Raw genomic sequence first — 20,817 nt, forward strand, 5'->3', positions numbered from 1 at the left:
AATATATATATATATATATAATTACAATTATTTCAAGCTACAACTAAATGAATACGAACGAAAAAATCTGTATTCGTGTTTGACTCGTTTATATATCCAGCGCAAAAGAAATTATTTGTGTTCGACTCATTTGCTTAGCGAACGAATCGAATACGAGCTTTTTAACGAATCGAATACGAGCTTTTTGCGAACGTGCTGTTCGCGAACGAGATGTTTTGATAGCCATATACAAGTCATAGAATTCATTTCTTTTTTTAATTACTTTAAACAAAGATCTAATGAGTAAGAAGAAATAGCACTAATGCGTGCAGCTGAAGCTGGAATGAAGCTTAGCAATGTCTATTGCATGAAGATTTCGCAAAAGTGCATTATATTTTATTCAGTAGTTTGAAGGGATAAAACATGAGCTACTGAAAAGAGAATGAAGCTCTTTTTCTTCATTTTTGCTTATTTGAAATATAAGGGCAAAAAAACATAAATTTATTATTTGTTATAACTTTCTCCTTATATTTTAGCTATAAATGCATTCAACCATTATTATTATTATTATTATTATTATTATTATTATTATTATTATTATTATTATTATTATTATTTAATTATTATATTTTGCTTGATTAAGGACCATAGTCATTTACTTGCCACTATTACTTTTATTTCTTGTCTTAGAAGAAATGAGAGTAGATTAGATACTAAAGATGCTGAAAAATATATATATAAACTAGCCAAACAAAGTGAAGAGAAAACTAAAGATTTAATTCCAACAAAGAGTGTATTAAATATGACAATCAAAAAGTGTTTTTCTTAGAGAAATAGATGGGTGACCTATTTTTATAAACTTTTTAATGAAGGTTTTGAAAATACAATCTACCTTAATGATCTAAATATCATTAATAATAATGAAACTTTTTATTACCATTGCATTAGTTAAAAGGAAGTTGAGGCATTAAAGAAAACCGAAGGTGAAAAATCAATAGGATCTGAAGACATCATAATTGAAATTTAAAAATATATAAGAGATTTTGGAGTTTCTTGGCTTAATCAACTCATTAATATTATTTTAAAAAATAAAAAGATGACTGAATAAAGAAAGGGTATTTTGGTCCCCAATTTTAAGAATAAAGAGGATTCACAGGAGTGTGCAAATTATAGAGGTAAAGTTATGAGAGATAGTAATTGAGCATTGGTTAAGACGTTATACAAAGATTTCTCATAATCAGTTTGGATTTATGTCGGGCAAGCCTATTATGGACCTATTATGGAAGGTTATTATGGAAGTTATACATTTATTAAGAGCTTTGATGGAAAAACACATATCTTTTTTTGTATTTTAGTTGGACTACATTAGAGATCGACTTTAAGCCCATATCCTCTTTCTTTAGTTATGGATACTATTACTAGACATTTATGGGAGGATGTACCTTGGTGTATTCTTTTCGTTAATGATATCCTTTTTGTGGATAAGCCTAGAGAAAGAGTTCATGCAAATGTGAATTATGGAGGTTTACATTGGAGTCTAAAGTCCTTCATTTGAGTAGATATAAAATTGAATACATGGAATATAATTTCAGTAGTAGTAGCTCTAGTGACAGATTTGTAACTATGGGTGATCAAATCATTAAAAGGTGTGAACATTTTAGATATCTCGAATCTATTGTTCAAAGTGATGGTGATATAGATGGGAATGTTATTAGTAGAATTTGGGTTGGTTAGTTGTGGAGGAATGTAGCAAGCATATTGTGTGTTAGAGACGTATTGCTTAGACTTGAAGGAAAGTTTTATAAGATGTTGATGATACCTGTAATGCTTTATTAAGCAAAAGGTTGGTCTTTAAAGAAGAAGCATAAACCAAAGTTAATTGTTGTTGAGATGAGAATGCTTAGTGGATGAGTGGCTCGACACTTGGAGACAAAATGAGAAATGAATCTATCCGTGAAAGGGTTGGTGTAGCTCTAGTGGCAGAAAAGATTAGAGAGAGTTGTCCTAGTTGGTTTGGTCACATTAAATGTCGACCATCTGATGATTCGGTTAGGAGATGTTTTAGATTTGATTTATGTTAAGAAATGCAGAGGTAGACCTAAAAAGACTTGTGCATATTGTATAAAAAATGATCTTAATATATTAGAACTAAATGAAATATGACACTCAATAGGACACAATGGAGAAAAAAATTCATGTAGCCGACCCCACTTAATGGGATAATGGCTTGTTGTTATTGTTGTTATCTTAAAGGAAATGGTCGATAGGTTAAATTTTATTACAACTATTTCGGATACATGTGAAAAACTTGTATGATTTTGATCAATCTTGGAGCCAAAGAAGTTGCTAATTATAGACACATTTTATTATATTGATATAGTAAATGAAAGAAATTATCATTGCCAATGATCATGTTTTATTTCTATTAAGGATTCATCCTTATAGATTGAAAACTCCAATTTATAGCCAATTTGTTTCATCAAACAAAGAAAATTGTGAAATTGTCTTAAGTATTATATTTTGAAAAATATTTTATAGGGGATTTGCCACTATTGGAAATGTTGGATCAGTATCCATCATATATTGACATTGAGATCTTTGTGAATGTCATAATGTGCTATAATCCATCATTTTCCGTAATAAGTTATTCACTATAAAATTACTGTTAAATATCAAGCAGGCTCTTCATGTTTGGACTACGTTTGACATTGAGTTAACTAATAACAGTAGGTTTCGCCATCATTCCCTACCTTAATTTTTTGTCTCCATTGCGATCTTTTTTTCATTCTAAAATGTAAATTATTCCATAAATTAGATTATGCAACACTTTTTTTACTTCAATTTATATGATAATGAAGTTTAAGATTAAAACTCACCCTCATCTCTTTTATTCAGAGCTTAGGTTTTTCTCTGGGGGAGGTTTAAGAGCTCTCTCGATTGCAAAGCCAGATAGCTTGGAAATGAGACTGAGATTTTAAGCTCGTGCTTCCTCCAACCTTTGTGCATTAAATCAAACAACATCTGAGAAGAAAGGACATAAGAAGTGGAGGCAGCGAGAGTAGACAATAATAGTGTTTTCATAGCAAGCTGGTTTGGAATTACAAGTGATGGTGAGACGTCTGGAGATTGTTGCATTAGGAGGGAAGGGCTTGTTATTATTGCATTAAAATAATTAGAGGCAACTGACTGTAAAAGTGGGGCTATTTGTTTTTTTACTTGGATACCTATTTATGTAAGGATCTTTATAAAAGATTATTGTATATGAGGATCCAAGTAGAAGGAAATGCTGACTTGTATGAAAAGAGGTTTGAATCTTAAAGACCTAAATTATATTTTCTCTAAACTTCTCTCCCACCATTACCAAAGTAGTGAAATTTCGTGGACGAGTAATTTCATCATACTTCCACTGCTTTAGAGATCTTATAAATATCTTGTTATAGATAATGCTGCCAAGGGTAAGCTACATGTTCTGGGCTATTCCAGCCGAGCAGACTTCACGTTCATCATCGGTTATTTTTTAATCTCTACCTCTAAAACTTTAAAATGAAAACAGCAACTTATCCAGTTGATATTCAGCGCCTAATTTGCTACAGGAAGAAGCCAGAAATGGCATGATAAATGTAATTTTCTTTAACCTGTGCTTCCAAAAGCATGCTGCTTTTCTTATACAATTTCTATTTTCTGATATATTTTCTGTGGCTTATGGGTGTGGTTTCAAGTAATCAATCAGAAGACGGACACAGACGTTTATTATATTCCTCCTCATTGTTGCAAATAAATGTTTATCATATGCACCTTCTGGCAAAATATTGTTAACTCACGTTAAAGGAATTGAGTTAATATGAATAATTTATTTCCAAAGTATCATACAATCAGCTTTTTCATTCTCTTAACTTTTCTCATCTTTTAGAAATGATTTGACATTTGCCACCGAATGCAGGACAAAAGGTTCTGTTCAACTTGAAGATTAATTATGAGTTTAACTGATAAGAAAATTTTATTTATTGTAGCAATTGCTTGTAGTCAAACGATCGGGTATTCTTTGAAGTATCTTGTATGTTAAATGACTAATAAAATATAATATAGTAGCGTCACAAAGTCTAAAAGCAACCAACTAATTTACTATCTGAAGTACTTGATCTGAAATTCAATCAAATAATGACTTTGGTTGCTAATGAAATTAATGTGATGACCTACGTCGCAAATCGTTGCAGCCAATTGATCTCTTCATCTTGATGCTAGATCTAGATATGATGTTTATCAGAGTTTTAATCCTATAATAAAGGGTTTAGCGGAAAAAAATATGATGATTGAAGAAAGGATTAGGGAACATTTCATCCCACCTACAAAGGAAGTTCCAAACGTGATAGAGAAACTAGATGGACGAATGAAAACTAATACCCCCATACAAGAACATTGTGGTTAGCAAAGAAAAATTGTAAACTGAAATATTACATCCGGACTTCTCTCCGGATGCATCCGGAATCCAATGATGGGGCACCACATGTCAAGTGATCACGCCGCTTTTAACACTGGCTAGTGCCAGTGTATTTGGGTGAGGCCCACTTGACACGTGGCGCCCCAACATTGGACTCTGGGCGCAAATTGCGTCTGGAGTCCGGATGTAATATTTTCTCCTCTTAATGGCTGTTTTTTCTTCAGAGCATCTCTCTCTCTCTCTCTCTAAATAGGCTGTTTTTAATGCTACTAACGTATAAATTCTCATATTAAAAAAAAGTGATCAACAGAAGTACATATTTTGGTAGCTCAAGGCCACGAAAAAGAAATTTATTAATCAAAGTTAACAGTAGTAATTTTATTATGGGCTTTCTATAACAAAGCATTTTCGATTAAAAATTAAATGAACACAAATAGACCCTCATAAACACTTGCAACTAAACAAATAAAATATGTACTTGATAATATGAGTTACTTTGAAAGCATGCCATTTTACACCACTGTAACAACTTTTCAGCACTTTGGAGAATAAATATGGTAGTAATAAGTAGAAAAGAAGCTGAGGGAACCTCTCATGATAGTCTTCTTAAAGAATAGATCCGAATGTAATGACCACCTATTCAGTTCAGTTTGAGATTAGCCGTTGGTATTCGTGAAGCAGGGTTGGAATGTCGCTCATGCGGAGCTGAGAAACCAATCAAATGACAAAGTAATTAGACGCATAAATCAACTAGAGTTTTTCATTAAAAAAATATTTTTCTAAAAATTGTTACATCATTTAAGGAAAAGAAATACAAAAACAATATAAAAAAGTAATTATGAATATGACTTAACAATATTAAAAACAGCTAAAAAAATTATTACTTTAGAAAAGGGATGAACTTTAACAAATTTATTAATTTTTGAAGATGTGTTGCTGAAAGAGAAAAATTAGATTTCTTTGGTTAAGCCAAAACCTAATGAGAAATAACGTGACTAGTTCCACTAAGAAGATTGTCAAAAAAAATTTAGGAACCAATAAATTGACAGTACACTAATATTAGCACTAATAGCACAAATAATTATTAAAAAAAAGGGGATTTTTACATATTAACCACCAAAAATATTAAATATAATATTTCAATGACCCAGACTTTAAATATAATATTTTAATCATTTTTTCATTACAACCACGCTCATAAACCCACTCATGAAGGTTTAAAGTTGAGGTTTTGAATGGTTAAAATGTTATAATTTAAAATTTGGATCATTAAAATAATACATTTATTGTTTGGGATAGTTGGTATGTAAAAACCCGATGAAAAAATTATTTTATAAAATGCTGGCTATTAAATACTACAAAAACTTGGTAATGATAATGTGAAATCTTGAAATCTTACAAAAAGTGTCACGTGTTGAAGTCCAAGTTATTGTTTTAAAACTCCAAAAAATTGTTTGTATGAATGATCATGATAGCTTCGGGTCTACTCAAATTGGTGTCTCAAAAGGGGATTTACATCAACAACCCTATGAAAGACCATCATTGAGGAAGATCTCAAAATGCTCATTTCCCTAACAACTTAGAGGAACAAGAAATTCTTCTAAGTTAAATGTTGGTCTACCCATGTCTACCTAGCCAAACATTAATCAATCCAAATCTGTGTCAGACAAAACCCATCCAACACAACACATACTTGAGTTCAAGAAAGCGCATGACAGGCAAGCTAGACAGTAATCTAGAAAAGAAAAGGATAGCATATTATCTTTAAGAAGTAAGCAGGCCATTGCTAGGTTATCAAATGATTGTTAACCCCTATACCAATGGCCATAAAGTAGCCAAGTCTGAGCTAATTTTCAAGTAGTTTACAGACCACTGCTAAACCTTAGCAGACCTCTGCTAAGTTACCAATAACAAGTTAACTAGTTTATGGATTTTGGATAACCTAAGTGTATATCAGTATTGGCCTATTTTTAACTTGACATCAACTTTACAAAAAAATAATTGACATATGTTGGCTTCAATAGCACCATGATTCCTTGGTTAGGATAGAGGTCATTGTGTAATAAAGATCATATTTCCTAATGAGTCGTGAGAATCAATGAAAAGCAAATTGAGAACCTTAGAGATTTCCCTTAAATAGCAAAAATACTAAACAATATTTCTTTCATTCCATGAGTGCAAGCCCCCTAATTAATAACATCTCAGATGTGAAAAGAAATTCTAAAAAAGATATTATTTTTATGAGGTGCTTAAAGGCAATTTAGTCATTTGTCGTTTATTATTATTTAGTATAAATATGACTAATATGCTTTGGGTTGGGGTTACGCATGACATTGGGCTTGAGTCCTAGGATTAGGGTTTGGGAGAGATTTCTCTTTGAATTAGAGTTTAGTATAAATATGACCATAGCCACCACCAACCATGTCATGCTTGCATGGAATTGTAAACAAGAAATATAAATCCTTGTTTAATACAATGTGTAAATGACATATGCCATCTAATGCACCTAGCAATAAACAATAAAATACTCTCACTTTCTTATATTACAATAATAATACCATCAGTATCAAATTGCAGCAAATTTTCTGTATAGATCATATCATCAAAGCCTGCAAGGCATTCACTGCATCACTAGTCATTTAGATGGTAGAAATATGAGATTTTACAGAATTATGAGAATTGGTAATCATTTCAAAGATTTACTTTCAAAAAGCTGCCACAATCTTAGGAGGAGAGTAGGTCAATTTCTATTATATAAAATTTAAATTATGGAACCATTGTGTGCTAAGATTCATAATTTGGTAGTTTCGTTTTTACTGTTACCCGATATATTTCATGCGCATATCATAGATTTACTTGGCTATCCCAAATATAGAACTAATCAGTTTTTATTTTGCTTGTTAGCTTATACTTTAGTTCGCCAACTAATTAGTTGTTTGGTTGACAGTTGTTGATTTTGATTTTACAAATGAATCAATATATTTATGTGTTGTTTACACATTGAAGATAATTTTATAGATTCATATTATGTTTCCACATTGAATTTAAGTTGGTTAAACTCTCTTCTTGAGTATGCTTAACTCAGGTAACATTATCTAATGCTTTTCTGGCTAAGCAATGTGATAATGGTTAGTTGGTTTGACTTAAATCTTCTCTAATTAAACTGAACTCTATGGTTTACTATTTTGGATGTAATTTTTGAGAAAATCATCATGCCATTGAGTCCTCATTAACTAACTCTCTTTTTTGCAAATTTCTTAAATTTCAATGATAAATGAACCACTAGTCTATGTGGATAGAATCAGCTTGCTCGCATGCGAGAAGAAAGAGAGACAAACTAACAAATTAATTAGATGTTCATAAAAGGAAGTAAAGGTTGCGATATGAAGCGTGAGAAAGAGGGTTACCTTTCTCAAAGGCTGCAATGCAAAGCAAAGGTTTTAGGACTCGCAGAATTGGAGAGAATGTGAAGGACTAGAGATTCGGAGGTCTTTGCATGGTGATTGTCGATGAGCTGATCATATAGTCGTTGCCTCCCCTTCCTATCCTTACGGTGCCAGTTGCAGACCCGACCCTTACCGATCGAATGCAGACAATTGAACACACGCAGCGTCCCTAGAATCTGGGGATGGCGACGAAATCAGGCGTAGAGAGGGAGAACGCTGAGGCCGATCACCGATCGGTCAAATGAGAGAGCGATATGTGACTGAGAGAGGCTAAGACATGAATTCGAAGGGGCAAAATAAAAAGACGCGCCAATATAACTTTTAACTCCGAAAATTCAGGAGGGAGGGGGGGGGGGGGGGGGGGGGGGGGGGGGGTAGGTCCGTGCCAGGTTGTTTGAGGTAGCAGTATTCCCTAGGATTAACTTGAAGTCAGAGTGTCAACAGATTCGAATGTAATCGAATGATGTGCATAAGACGACATTTCAAGATGATGAGAGTCACTAAAAGTTTATGATCAATAGAAAGGATTATCAGAGGATGATGCCGCATGGGGAGTCATATGACCTTCTTTAGTAGCAATTTTTTCACCTTGAGGACGATGTCTTTTTAGGAGGGAAGTAATATTATGATGGCGCCTAAGGGAAATTTAGACTTTATCAACCAAAGAAAAAATTAGAAATGTCATTTATTAATGTTTAGTATAAATAGAGCTAATATGTTTAGAATTAGGATTATGCAAGAGATTGAGTCTTGAGTCTTAGGGTCAGGGTTTGGGAGAGAGTTCTTACCTCTCTGACTTGTAGGATTTGAGAGAGAATGCCTACCTCTCGAATTCTAAGTGCTTATCTTATGCATTTGTGTTGAGTTGTTTGATATTTTTGCAATAAAATATTTGTTCGCTTTAATTTATGTGGAAAAATCATTCAATTCCTATCAGTTAGTTTGCATGTAAAGTTTGACATAAATTTCTAAGCTATAGTTATAACAAAATGATGACTCAAGCTTCAAAGAGATTTGTCATGACCAAAGCATATATATAGAATATAGTATAGCATGCAAATATGTCAGCAGGATGAAATGGCGATCAATATTTCTACTAAAAGTGTCTGAGTGACAATAGATCGATTAGATTGAGTATTGTTCTTCCAAAAGGCCATACCAAAGAGGAATAAGGTGGGCTTACAACTAAATAGGGGATGATGTTGTAAGCGAGAATTATACTACTACTGTGTTGGACTATATAAATGACACGAAACAAATCAACATAAAAAAATGGGGGATGCAGATTATGCTCACTGAATTGTACTTTACATTATTATTTTCACAATCATTTTATTGATTTTTTTACTAGAATAATCATTGTTATGATTTGATTTCTTTTGAAATACCTTAATTATTTTTTCGATTGCAACTGAGCAAAAAAGTAAAGTGTTATGTATATATCCTAACTTAATGGCAAAGAATAATGATGAATTGTTGCATCGGACACTTTTCCTAAAAATTCTGTTTTTGTTTGTCTCCATGCCGACCTATTAGCTATGTAATTTTGGGTATCAAAGACAATGGTCAGGGATGGTGAATTCCTAACACAGAATAGCGATCACAATTGGTTCAATCTGCAAGAAGTTTAATTTGATTTGAATAAAAATTAGAAGCTCTAATCGGTAAATGACACATAGAATTTGGTCAAGTAAGCCTTCAGTAAAGATAGGGACACCCACCCAACAACCACAACAGTGAATCAGCCAACCTTTAAGTAATGAGCAAGACCATTGCAACAAATAGAGATCTATGGCGCTCCAAAGTGAATTCAATGCACGGGTGCAAGCAATGCTTCTTGAAATCGATGATAAATGTTGGCGACTATTTCTCTTAACCCCCATGGCAGCAATATCATCAGCAAGACAGGACGCTAGATGATTTTAAATTTAAGATAGGCATTCCCTTTTCATTTGTTATTTTCATATCTAAGATTACTTAATCTGGTATCAAGTTTTGGCCTTTTTTTTAGCATATTGAAATTTTTATTAAGTACGTTACATGCAAATTGAAGGGGGCTACAAAGGTCTGGAGGTTGTTACTAACATTCCCACCATCAAGAAAGTAAGGATAATATCTTCGTATAAAAAGATATTGCACCTACATTACCAACGACGCTCATTTTGTCAACAAGTATATCAAAGATTTAAATCACTGCAGTATGCGAAAAACAATCTGAATGAGACAAATCAATAATTACCCCCTTCCTATATGAAGGGGCTAAAAAAGGTATATTTATCACGTATTCAATAGTGTATTAGTCTCCAAGAAGCTTGTCGCAAATATGGAACATCATTGCATGTTTTTTATCATGTTGCACGTGCAAAACGCTATCCACTGTTAAGTCCTTATATAGTCAAAATTTGTTGAAATAATTTTAGGGTATCATTCCACCAAAACTTTCATACTAGCTACCCCTGCAACGCAATATTCATCACCAATTAATTCATTCTAGGATATGCACAATATAAGCTCAAAATAGTATGAAATTTAGAAAGAAATTATTAACGACCAGATCTAAAAATAACTTCTGATATAGCCCTAGTCCAAATTGGGTTCTCACAGTCGTAACTACAGATAAAGAAAGAAAATGAATTTTGTGTATATATATATATATATATATATAAAGTTGAGCAGGCAAAAAAATTGTAGGAAAATACCAATTTCTAATGCCGCATTAGAAGTTCTAGACAAGTTGAACAAAGCTACCATATTCTCTAAATTAGATCTACAAAAAGACCATCATCAAATTTGAATGAGAGCCAAGGATGAGTGGCAAGAAACATTCAAAACTCATAGCATTCATCAACTAAGTGGATTTATGCTCTTGATATTACAACTATTTCTTAGCCATTTTGTGTTGTTTATTTCGAAAATATTTTAGCATTGAACAACTCATTGTCAATCATTTCGATCATCTAAAAGACTCATTGTTAATCTTGACTATCTTACGCGATAAGATGCTTTATGAATATGCCATTGTCACCATCTATTTCAAGAAATCCAAATTAGCATTAACGGTATCCACACTGATCCATTGAAGGTTGATGCAACTTGATTGTGGTTACCCCCACAAAAATTTGACATTGGCAGTTTTTATGGCTTGTCAATTTTTATTGGCTCTTCATCAAAAAGCTCAGCATAATCATGAGAACATTTAATGATTGATTGAGGAAGATACATTATGTTGGGGTGTAAAACGACAACAAAGCTTTGAATAAATAAAAATTGCTTGTGCATTTATTTTTTACCAATTCCTGAGCACTACTTCCAAGTGAAAGCAAATGCATCAGCTATCCAGTACCAAGTGTAAGAGGACCGGTCCCTCCTGGACCAGTCGAACACCACCCAACCAAGTGGCCTATTGCCGCAGCAGAAGAGAGAGGGGAGCAAATGGAGTCAACTAGAGCCCTAATCAAAAACTCAAGGAGGAGGAATTGAGGAGAAGGAACTGAGGGAGTTTGGAGGGAAAGTTTGTAAGGAAAGTTTTCAAATATTGTGGGATTCTATTAAGGGGAATAACCTAGGTTTGCATTCTTTGGGCATGTTTTTATTTGGCTGTTGTTTCTTTCTTCGTGTGGTGTTCCTAGGGACGTCTAGGGTGTGGGAGAGACAATCTTCCTCTTAAAAAGTAGATCAATCTTGTATCTTGCTTGTTTTCCTTTGATTTTCATTAGAGCAACCCTTGTCTGTGTTTCTTCCACCTATCTATTGTTGTTTCGCAATATCTTGTTTGCTGATTTTGGTATTGAGGCATATCGAATTGATATCAGAGAATAGATCTTGAGAGGATGACAACAAATAAAGTTAATGTGCTATAAGGAGAGGCAGAGCAAATCCGATCTAGAATGAAAGAAAGGTTCATTACCATGTAGGACAAATTTTCTTCTATTGAAAGTCAAATAAATGATGAACTTCAAGGCAAAAGAAAAATGTGGGATATGATGATTAGGGCCCTTTGTCGAGTCTAGTTGCAAACCCAAACAAGGTTTCATCAGGTAATCCTTGGTTAGGTCAAAAGGGAAGGAGATCGAGCGAGAAAATAATGGAGAAGATAACATCTACCTACGAGAGCGTTCCCCTAGGACTCCAACAGGAGGGGGAGTGGAGACTTCTGATAGAGGGGGATGGGATGAAAATTGGAGAAGAGATGGTGGAAGGGACGCGGAAGAGTGTGATGGAGGAATGAGAGAATCGGGAGTGGAATATGCTTATGACTGCAAGAGGGTGTTTCACCCTAGATACATGGGGGAAAATTCTGGAGGGAGAGGAAGTTGGGGTGGAGATGCAGGGTCGGGAAACTGAAGATTCCAATTGTCGAAGGGGAGGATGCACATAGATAGGTGTATTGGGTGGAGTGAAATTTTGCAATCAACGGGTTGACTGAGGAAGAGAGGCTCACGACAGCAGGAGTATGCTTGGAGGGGAAGGCTTTAGCTTGGTTCCAATGGATGGAGGTAAAGTAACTGATACACTCATGGGAGGAGTTTAAAGATTGCTTGTTGGAGTGTTTTCGAGTCATTCGAAAAGAACATCTACACAAGCAATTTTATACTCTGACTCGGGAGGGGACGGCTATGGAATACCAAGATAAGTTTGAGCTCTTGTCAGGGAGGTTGAGGGGGATTTCTGCAGCAGAACTGGAAGACTTCTTGAAAGGTCTGAAGCCCGACATCAGAGTAGCCATTTGACCATTGAGGCCGCAAGGATTAAGGGAAATGATGGAGCTCGGCCAGATGATGGAGGATAAGAAACAGATGAAGAAGACCAGCAAAGGCAGTAGCACCAAAGGATTCTATAAGAGCACATTAACAGCCACGATAACGAGTACCTAGACAGTGTCATTTCAGAAAGAGACGCTGAAAAAGAAGAATACAAAACCCCATCTCGGAGTAGTTTCAATCACCTTATAGATGCAAAAGTGCAAGATAAAAGAGCAAAAAGATTATGTTACCGCTGTGACGAGACATACGCCCCAAGAAACTGTTGTAAGGAACGCGCCCTTCAAATTATGTTAGTTCAAGAGAAGGAAACAGAGAGTAAGGAATCAGAAGAGGAAGCGGTGGAGGAGAAGCATCTATATTTAGATGTGGCAGAGTTGCCCCTGAATTCGGTGGTGAGATTTACACTAAATCACACCACGAAGGTGGGGGCGGATCAGGGAACAATTGATTATGGTATTTGTGGATAGCGAGATTACACATAACTTTATCTCAAATTAGATATGGAGAAGCTAGGGTTAAAACTGGTGACTACAGGGAGCTTCAGCGTCATGGTAGAGATAGGGAAGGTGAAGAAAAGTCAAGGAATTTATAAGAGGCTGGTTCTGACACCACATGACCTATAGATGTTGGAAGACTTCCTTCAGATTTGAGCAGCACAGGGGTGATTTTGGAGATCAAGTGTTACAAACATTGCGAGAGATGAAGGTGGTTTGGAAGTCCTTGATGATGGAGGTCCAAATGCAGGGTAGTAAGGTGGTGTTGAGAGAAGATGTTAGCTTATGCAAAACCATGGTGTCACTCAAAACCATGGTCAAGTCGATTCGAGGAGCGAAACTGGATTACTTGGCGAAGTTGCAGAGCATCTAGCAGATTCAAGATTCAGAGTTGGTAGAGTTTCTGGAAGGTTTCCAGCAGCTCCTACAATAATTTACGAAAGTCATCCAGCAGCCAAGCAGGTTACCTCCTATGTCTTACAGGTACCCCCAGATTCACAAGGATGAGATACAAAAGCTAATTTGAGAGATACTCGATGCCGGGATTATGCCTAGTGTAAGTCTTTTTTCCATTCATGTCCTGTTGGTGTAGAAAAAAATGATAGTTAGATATTTTGCGTGAACTACCAGGCATTAAACAAGGAGATAGTATTGGACAAATTTCCTATTATTGTGATTGATGAGTTACTGGATGAATTTTATGGGGCAGTCATTTTCTCAAAATTTGATCTTAATTCGGGTATCACCAGATCAGGATAAACCCAACAGATGTGCACATCACGTCATTCAGGACACATATAGGACATTATGAGTTCTAATTGATGTCGTTTGGCCTCACCAACGCCCCGACGACATTTCAATCCCTCATGAATAGGATGTTCTAACCTTACCTACGAAAGCTTGTCCTCGTCTTTGATGACATCTTGATACACAAATGTATAGAGACAGAGCACCAATTGTATGCACCTAAGGACAGTCCTAGAGATATTGAGGGAGCACCAATTGTATGCTAACTTGAAGAAATGTTCTTTTGCAATGTTGCAGGTGGAGTACCTAAGGCATGTGGTGTCCAGAACAGGGGTAGCAGTGGATCAGTCCAAGATCGAGGCTATGATTGATTGGCCCTTACCAAAGATTTTGAAGGAGTTGAGAGGATTCCTGGGTCTCACATGATACTACCGAAAGTTCGTAACTGACGGGTCAACTGAAGAGAACTATGACTAGCGCACCAGTATTAGCACTTCCAGATTTCAGTAAACCATTCGTTGTGGAGACAAATGCGTTAGGGTATGGATTGAGAGCAATGCTCATGTAGGATCAACAGTCGATTGCCTACTTCAACTAAGTTCTTACGGCCAAAGCGAGACTAAAGTCAATGTATGAATAGGAATTCGTGGCAATCGCCATTCAGAAGTGGCGACCCTACCTGTTGGTACGACATTTTTTTGAATAGAACAGATCAGAGGAGTTTAAAGTATTTTCCGGAGTAGCAGATGGTGACTGAGGCGCATCAGAGATGGTTGTCCAAGCTACCGGAGTATGATTTTGAGATTCAGTACTGCCAGGATTGGAGAACAAAGCAACTGACGCGCGGTCGAGAAAGGCGGAGGAACCTCAATTGACAGTCTCATCGATATCATTGGTCATAGATCGGGAAGCCTTGAGATGGGAGAGCAAAAGGGATGAGGAGCTGAGGAAGATAAGGGTCGCGTTATTACAGGATCTGAATAGTCACCCAGGATATCCATTGAGGGGACAACAGTTGCTCCACCAGGGGCGATTCATGCTACCCAAGTTGTCAAAATATATTCTCCGATTATTACAAGAGTTTTATGGCAGTGTGATCAGGGGACAGTTGGGGGTGCGAAAGACTTACAGTTGCCTGGCAGCAGAGCTGTATTGGGTGGTGATGCACAAAAACATAAAGGATATGGTGCCAAAATGTGATGTGTGCAAGTGACACAATTACTTGAACACGACACCAAAAGGGTTACTACAATCATTAGCATTAGTATAAAAGAATTGGGAAGAAGTGACCAATTTTATCGAGGGGTTGCCTCAATCAGGATGATCACCAAAGTATGCACATTGCATTCCCTTACGACATCCCTACACTGTGATCTCAGTCGCGGCGGTGTTTATCCAGAAAGTGGTCCGCTTGCATAGGGTGTCATAATCGATTGTATCAGATACGGACGAGGTGTTCATTAGCCACTTTTGGAAGAAACTACTCAAGTTGCAAGGGACAACCCTTAACAGAAGCACCGCATATCATCCCCTGATTGATGGGCAGAGGGAGGTGGTCAACAAGAGTGTGGAGATAAACCTGCATTGTTTTGTATCTGATACACTAAAACTATGGGCTAAGTAAATTGCATGGGTCGAATATTGGTATAATACTTCATACTACACCGCAACACAGACAAACCCTTTCAAAATATTATATGAGTGAGATCCACCTCATTTAATACATTATAGGTATAGTACCACAGTGGTATCCAACATTGATCAGTACTTTGAGGTGAGGAACAAGTTACTAGCATAGCTCATGGAGTATTTATTGAGAGCTCAACAAATCACGAAGTGGAAGGCGAACAAACACAAGAAAGGTGGAATTTGAACCAGGAGACATGGTCTACTTGAAACCGAGGCCCTACCGATAGGAGACTTTAGCTAGGAGGAGAAGCAAGAAAATGTCACTGCGATACTTTGGGTTTTATGAGGTGATGGCAAGCATTGGGGCAATAGCCCACCATTTGAAGTTACCACCATTGTCCACACTTCCATGTATCACAGCCTAGACGTGTGATTGGAGATCATACGACCTCGTCAACACTACTGTCAACACTGACGGAGGACTTGAAAGTGATTCTGGAGAAGTTAGAGATCAAAGGAGAGTGCTAAGGAGTAGGGGGCAAAGGATGTATTGGTTATGTGGAAATGACTGTCAAACATTGAAGCAACATGAGAGCCTTGTGAGGTGATCCACAAACAATTTTCATCCTTCCATCTTGAGGACAAGACACATCTGTTGGGAGTATTGTTACGCCGTAACAAAAGTAAGAGGACCGGTCTCTCCTAGACCGGTTGAACACCACCCAACCGGCCCGCCCCTTCAACAGACGGGCCGACCCTCGTCGAGTGAAGAGGTCGAGTGGCCTATGGCCGCAACAAAAGAGAGGGGGGGAGCAAACGGGGTCCACTAGTGCCCTAATCACAGATTCAAGGAAGAGGAATTGACGGTGTTTGGAGGGAAATTTTTCAAATGTTGTGGTGGGATTCTATTAAAAGGAATAACTAGGGTTGCTTTCTTCATGCATGTTTTGTTTGGTTGTTGTTTTCTTTATTTGTGTGGTATACCTCGCGACGTCTAGGGTATGTGAGAGATGATCTACCTCTCTAAAAGTATAACAAACTTATATCTTGCTTGTTTTCCTTTTATTTTTGTAAGAACAGCCATTGTTTGTGTTTCTTCTACCTATCTATTACTATTTTGTTGTGTTTTGTTTGTTATTTCTGGTATGGAGGCGTATCAAAATTGTACTCTCATAATCATGAAAAGCCATGGAATGTTTCAACAAAAAACTAAGCATCCCTAAATAGAAATGTTCTACTCGTGAATAAGAACTAAAAGCAGTTGTTTTTGCATCGAGAATTTATGCTTTTTAGCAACCACCAATCCCTCCAAGTATGCTTAAAAAAAAGTCGCATGCACATTCACTGTGTTATGTTCTTAAATTTTGCATTAGCCTTAAAACATGAAGCTAGCAATGGCGATTGTGCGGGCAACTCTCTCAATAAGTGAACTTTTCAACTTATATTCGACCATTGTGTGCGAGCGTGCGCGCGCGCACCCATGTGCATTAATTATTTATGTATAAAAACACACACAATGGGAACTAATGATAAAAAAAAGATTCATATTGCTAACTCCGAATAGTTAGGATGGAGTATTTTTTTCTGATGATAATGATTTATTCTAGTAATTAATATTGATTGACATAAAAATAAATGTTCATAAAATTATGTTATTTGAACAAAATTCATGATCAAATCAAGGTAATATATGGAATCATAACTATTAAGAGCAGACCTTGTAGATTATTTAAAACTGAAGATTGTGCACTCAAAACACGGTTAACCTCCCTTTTTAGAATTTCAATTTTATTTTCAGTCTTTCAATTATCATAACAGAAACTTCTAGTCCAGTGCTAACTGTTATACACATACTCTCTGGCGGCATCACCAAAAGCATTCAATGTTTAAACTATAAGATTTTCATTATACCCTGAATGTTCTGAAAGCTCTCTAGTCACACCTAAGCTAAAATTTGTGTTTATTAGAAGTTATTACAACTCTCGCTTCATTCTTCCATCTTTATTCTTACTTTTCTAGTTTGCATGTGGATAGCAAGTCAAAAAATGGATTAGGATTCTAAGCTAAAATTTGTGTTTATTAGAAGTTATTACAACTCTCGCTTCATTCTTCCATCTTTATTCTTACTTTTCTAGTTTGCATGTGGATAGCAAGTCAAAAAATGGATTAGGATTCTAAGCTAAAATTTGTGTTTATTAGAAGTTATTACAACTCTCGCTTCATTCTTCCATCTTTATTCTTACTTTTCTAGTTTGCATGTGGATAGCAAGTCAAAAAATGGATTAGGATTCTACATAGATAGCCATCTGCAGCTGTATCCTTTGATTAAAGACTCCCAAAATCATAGAGCTTCACATACAGGAAGCTACAAATCAGCCCTTCCTTATTAAGTACGAAGAAAATGCATTGAACTAAGTTTATTTCGCAATACCCTTGTTCATATCCAGAGTGTTGGTGTCATAATCATCATCACATCATTAATCTGATCCTAATTACTTGGGGCCAGCTCTACAAAATACCACCCTTTATCATACATTGAGTGCAGGCATAAGATTTTGCTTTATTTTAACAAATCTTATTTGCATAATCCAATCGAGTGACCTTTAGTCGACCTTGTTTCTAATCCTACAACATTAAATTCATATATTTGTTTTAGTAGTGCATCTTCTTTTAATCCTACATCATTAGCTTCATATCTTTGTTTTAGTAGTGCATCTTCTTTCATAAGATCTAAAACTTTCTCACCACCTTCTTTAAAATACGCTACTATCAACGCCTTTTTAACATAATCATGCTTAAATCCATAATTCCATATTTTATTATATATCTCTTTTATTTTAATTTTTATTTTTGTTAACTTAACTATCAAAGTCTTCTTGAATGGCAATTGTAAATCCCAAGTCCAATTGAAAAGATTTGAAGCCAATATTAGATCAACAACCAATAATGAAACCTACACTATAATTTAAAAATCAAACCAAACACAACATTTACAAGGCTCAGATATATCTTCTCATTCATATGTAGGGTCAAGATTTTCAAGCTATTTTACAACAGCATAATTTCAAGATAATGTTCAAAATCCAGGCAGTGGTTCCCTCCATGATAGAATGTATACCAAAAAATATAGAGATAAATACACTACCTGGGAAGCATTCTTCACATGAAAAAAGCGGTAAACCTCATGTCCGTGATTGGATGCATCTGGTAACAAGTTTGATAATAAGCTTCGTCTGCCATACAACAAGGATAGATAGTAGGAAATCATTACAAAAGTCCGAGTTCAAAGTAGCATTTTAAATAACAATTGATTACCCTCGCACCAACGCACGCACGCACATACACACACAAACAGAGAGAGAGAGATAGCATCATTATATTACTACAAGAACCTCTAGCCTACACAATGTGCAATGTTGCTTAATTACATGGGTCATAGTAGACAGATTTAAATTAGTTTTGCAAAAATGGACACTACTCATGCATCCCCTATTGTTGTTGACCTCATGAGCCCATGTGACTGGTGTAATCTGAGATAATATTTCTTATGTCATGTCATTTGCTAAGAACTCATACAGGCTATATTTGAACTTGCCAAATCATGATGATGATGATGATGATTGTTTCCATTAGTCTTGTTTGGAGCCTTAACAACTTGAAGAGGAGCTGAAGAAGATAAATCTATACATCAAGCAGGAAAGTATGGGTCCTTAGATATTAAATTGTTTGATTATGATCTACCATAAAATTTCTCAAAGATTAATACAATAATTAAAATATAAAAACTTATTTTAATAAAATATATTAATTATATAAATAAAATATTATAAATATTTATAAATATTTAGAAATTAATATAAGTAAATTTTGCGTTTATTCATTATATAAATCTTTAAACTTTATTGAACTTCTCAGCAAGTTAAAGAATTGCCATTAATGTTTCACCTAACGCGCAGCAACAGTCTGCAAATTGATATAAATATTTAGCTAAAAAACTGCTTATTTGTGACTTGCCACAATCGTTGAGTTGTTAACCAAATTAAAGTACTTATGTGCGAGAGTTTTGTCATGATCAAAGTCAAATGTTTAAGATAAATATTTGTAAGCATTTTCAAAAGATTTACACATTTTTGAAGTGATAGCAATTGGAATTAAAATTTATTTTAGCCTGCACAGCATTTTAAGCTTTTGTTCAATTATTTGACACATTGATCGGAGCACATACTATTTGATTGTTTTATGCTTATCCACATAGCATTCTCAACGCATCAAATTTGCACATTTAACAAATTGATTGAAGCACATACAAATAATCCGGCTTTCGAAGCATATTGTTAGAATGACTACGCGACCCGTGAAATAGAAAAGCAATTTGCTCATCTTTGTTTTTTAAATTTTTATACATGAGGATATATTGTAGCACACAATAATCCATTGTTGCTCGATACATTAAAGAATTATCCTTGGTGGTTGACATGTATTACTTCGGGGCACTTTTTATGTAACACATAACACAATAAATTAGACCACCTGATTTCACTTATTAAAAAAAACTCAATTCTTGTGGATGCACTACTCCTTGAAATGTGTGAAAGTCAATCATGGCAATTGTTGCATGAATGTATGGCACTCAAGACATACACGCAACATTGTATTTTAGAATTATTATTTATTATATTATGTTTGCTTGCTTGTATTAGATCGTGAATTCAATTACAATCAATAAGAGCTTAATGTTTGTGAAGTGTTTATTACCCTGAATATAACTTCTATTTGGACATTTTCTTGTTCAAATGAGACTATTCTTTGCCCATAAACAAGAACCCTCCCCAGCTCATTTTCATCCCAAGATCAGTTTGTAAAATGTGTGCTTGAGCGTTATGAGCATTCAGAAATGATATGAGTATGGTCAAAAGGTTCTAGTTTTGCTTGTAGGCCAACTTTCATGTTTGCCACCAATCCCCTAAGAGTTCAATGTTGTGTTCAATTTGCTCAGTTAGGGTTCTTTCAATTCTTCTGACAAAACTAAAAACTGAGGCACTGTTTAGGATCCCTTTTGATATTTTATTTTTTGCTTTTAAAAAAAAAAAAAAGAAAATAAACCCAAAAATAGTGTTTTTCTATTAGTTTTTTTTGTTTTTTTAAACAAATGAGGCTTATTTTCAAAACATCACAAATACAGAAATTATGCGAGGCTCTGTCACCCGCTACCCGTGGCTAGCCCCAGCCACCAGTAGCCACCGCCCCCCTCCGCCCTCCTCTGCTGCTTGCCTGTCCACCCATAGGTAATGCTTCATGTTGAGTGGAGCAAAAAAGACGTC

At 35.4% G+C, this 20,817-nt stretch overlaps 2 protein-coding genes across 6 annotated transcripts in view; one reads left to right on the forward strand and one right to left on the reverse strand.

Moving 5' to 3' along the window:
• Window positions 1-3,306, forward strand: part of LOC110037426 (probable glycosyltransferase 2) — an 8,023-nt gene extending 4,717 nt beyond the window's left edge. For both annotated transcript variants that reach the window (XM_020742073.1, XM_020742074.1), the window contains exon 2: window positions 2,875-3,306. The gene's annotated coding sequence lies outside the window, so the exon portion shown is untranslated. The remainder of the gene's footprint in view (window positions 1-2,874) is intronic.
• Window positions 3,307-4,793: 1,487 nt separating this feature from the next.
• LOC110037428 (tip elongation aberrant protein 1) overlaps window positions 4,794-20,817 on the reverse strand; it is a 70,791-nt gene continuing 54,767 nt past the window's right edge. Inside the window, exons 15-16 of one of the 4 annotated variants that reach the window (XM_020742075.1) lie at window positions 18,642-18,729; window positions 4,802-5,122 (exon numbers count right to left, since the gene is read on the reverse strand). In XM_020742075.1, coding sequence (XP_020597734.1) covers window positions 5,063-5,122; window positions 18,642-18,729 — 148 coding nt within the window. In that variant the 3' untranslated portion in view covers window positions 4,802-5,062. Of the gene's footprint in view, window positions 5,123-18,641; window positions 18,730-20,817 lie in introns of those variants that run through there. The other 3 variants (XM_020742076.1, XR_002295338.1, XR_002295337.1) reach the window with 3 other exon arrangements.

Source organism: Phalaenopsis equestris, unplaced genomic scaffold (assembly GCF_001263595.1).
Source record: "Phalaenopsis equestris unplaced genomic scaffold, ASM126359v1 Scaffold219150, whole genome shotgun sequence".
NCBI classification, from domain to species: domain Eukaryota; kingdom Viridiplantae; phylum Streptophyta; class Magnoliopsida; order Asparagales; family Orchidaceae; genus Phalaenopsis; species Phalaenopsis equestris.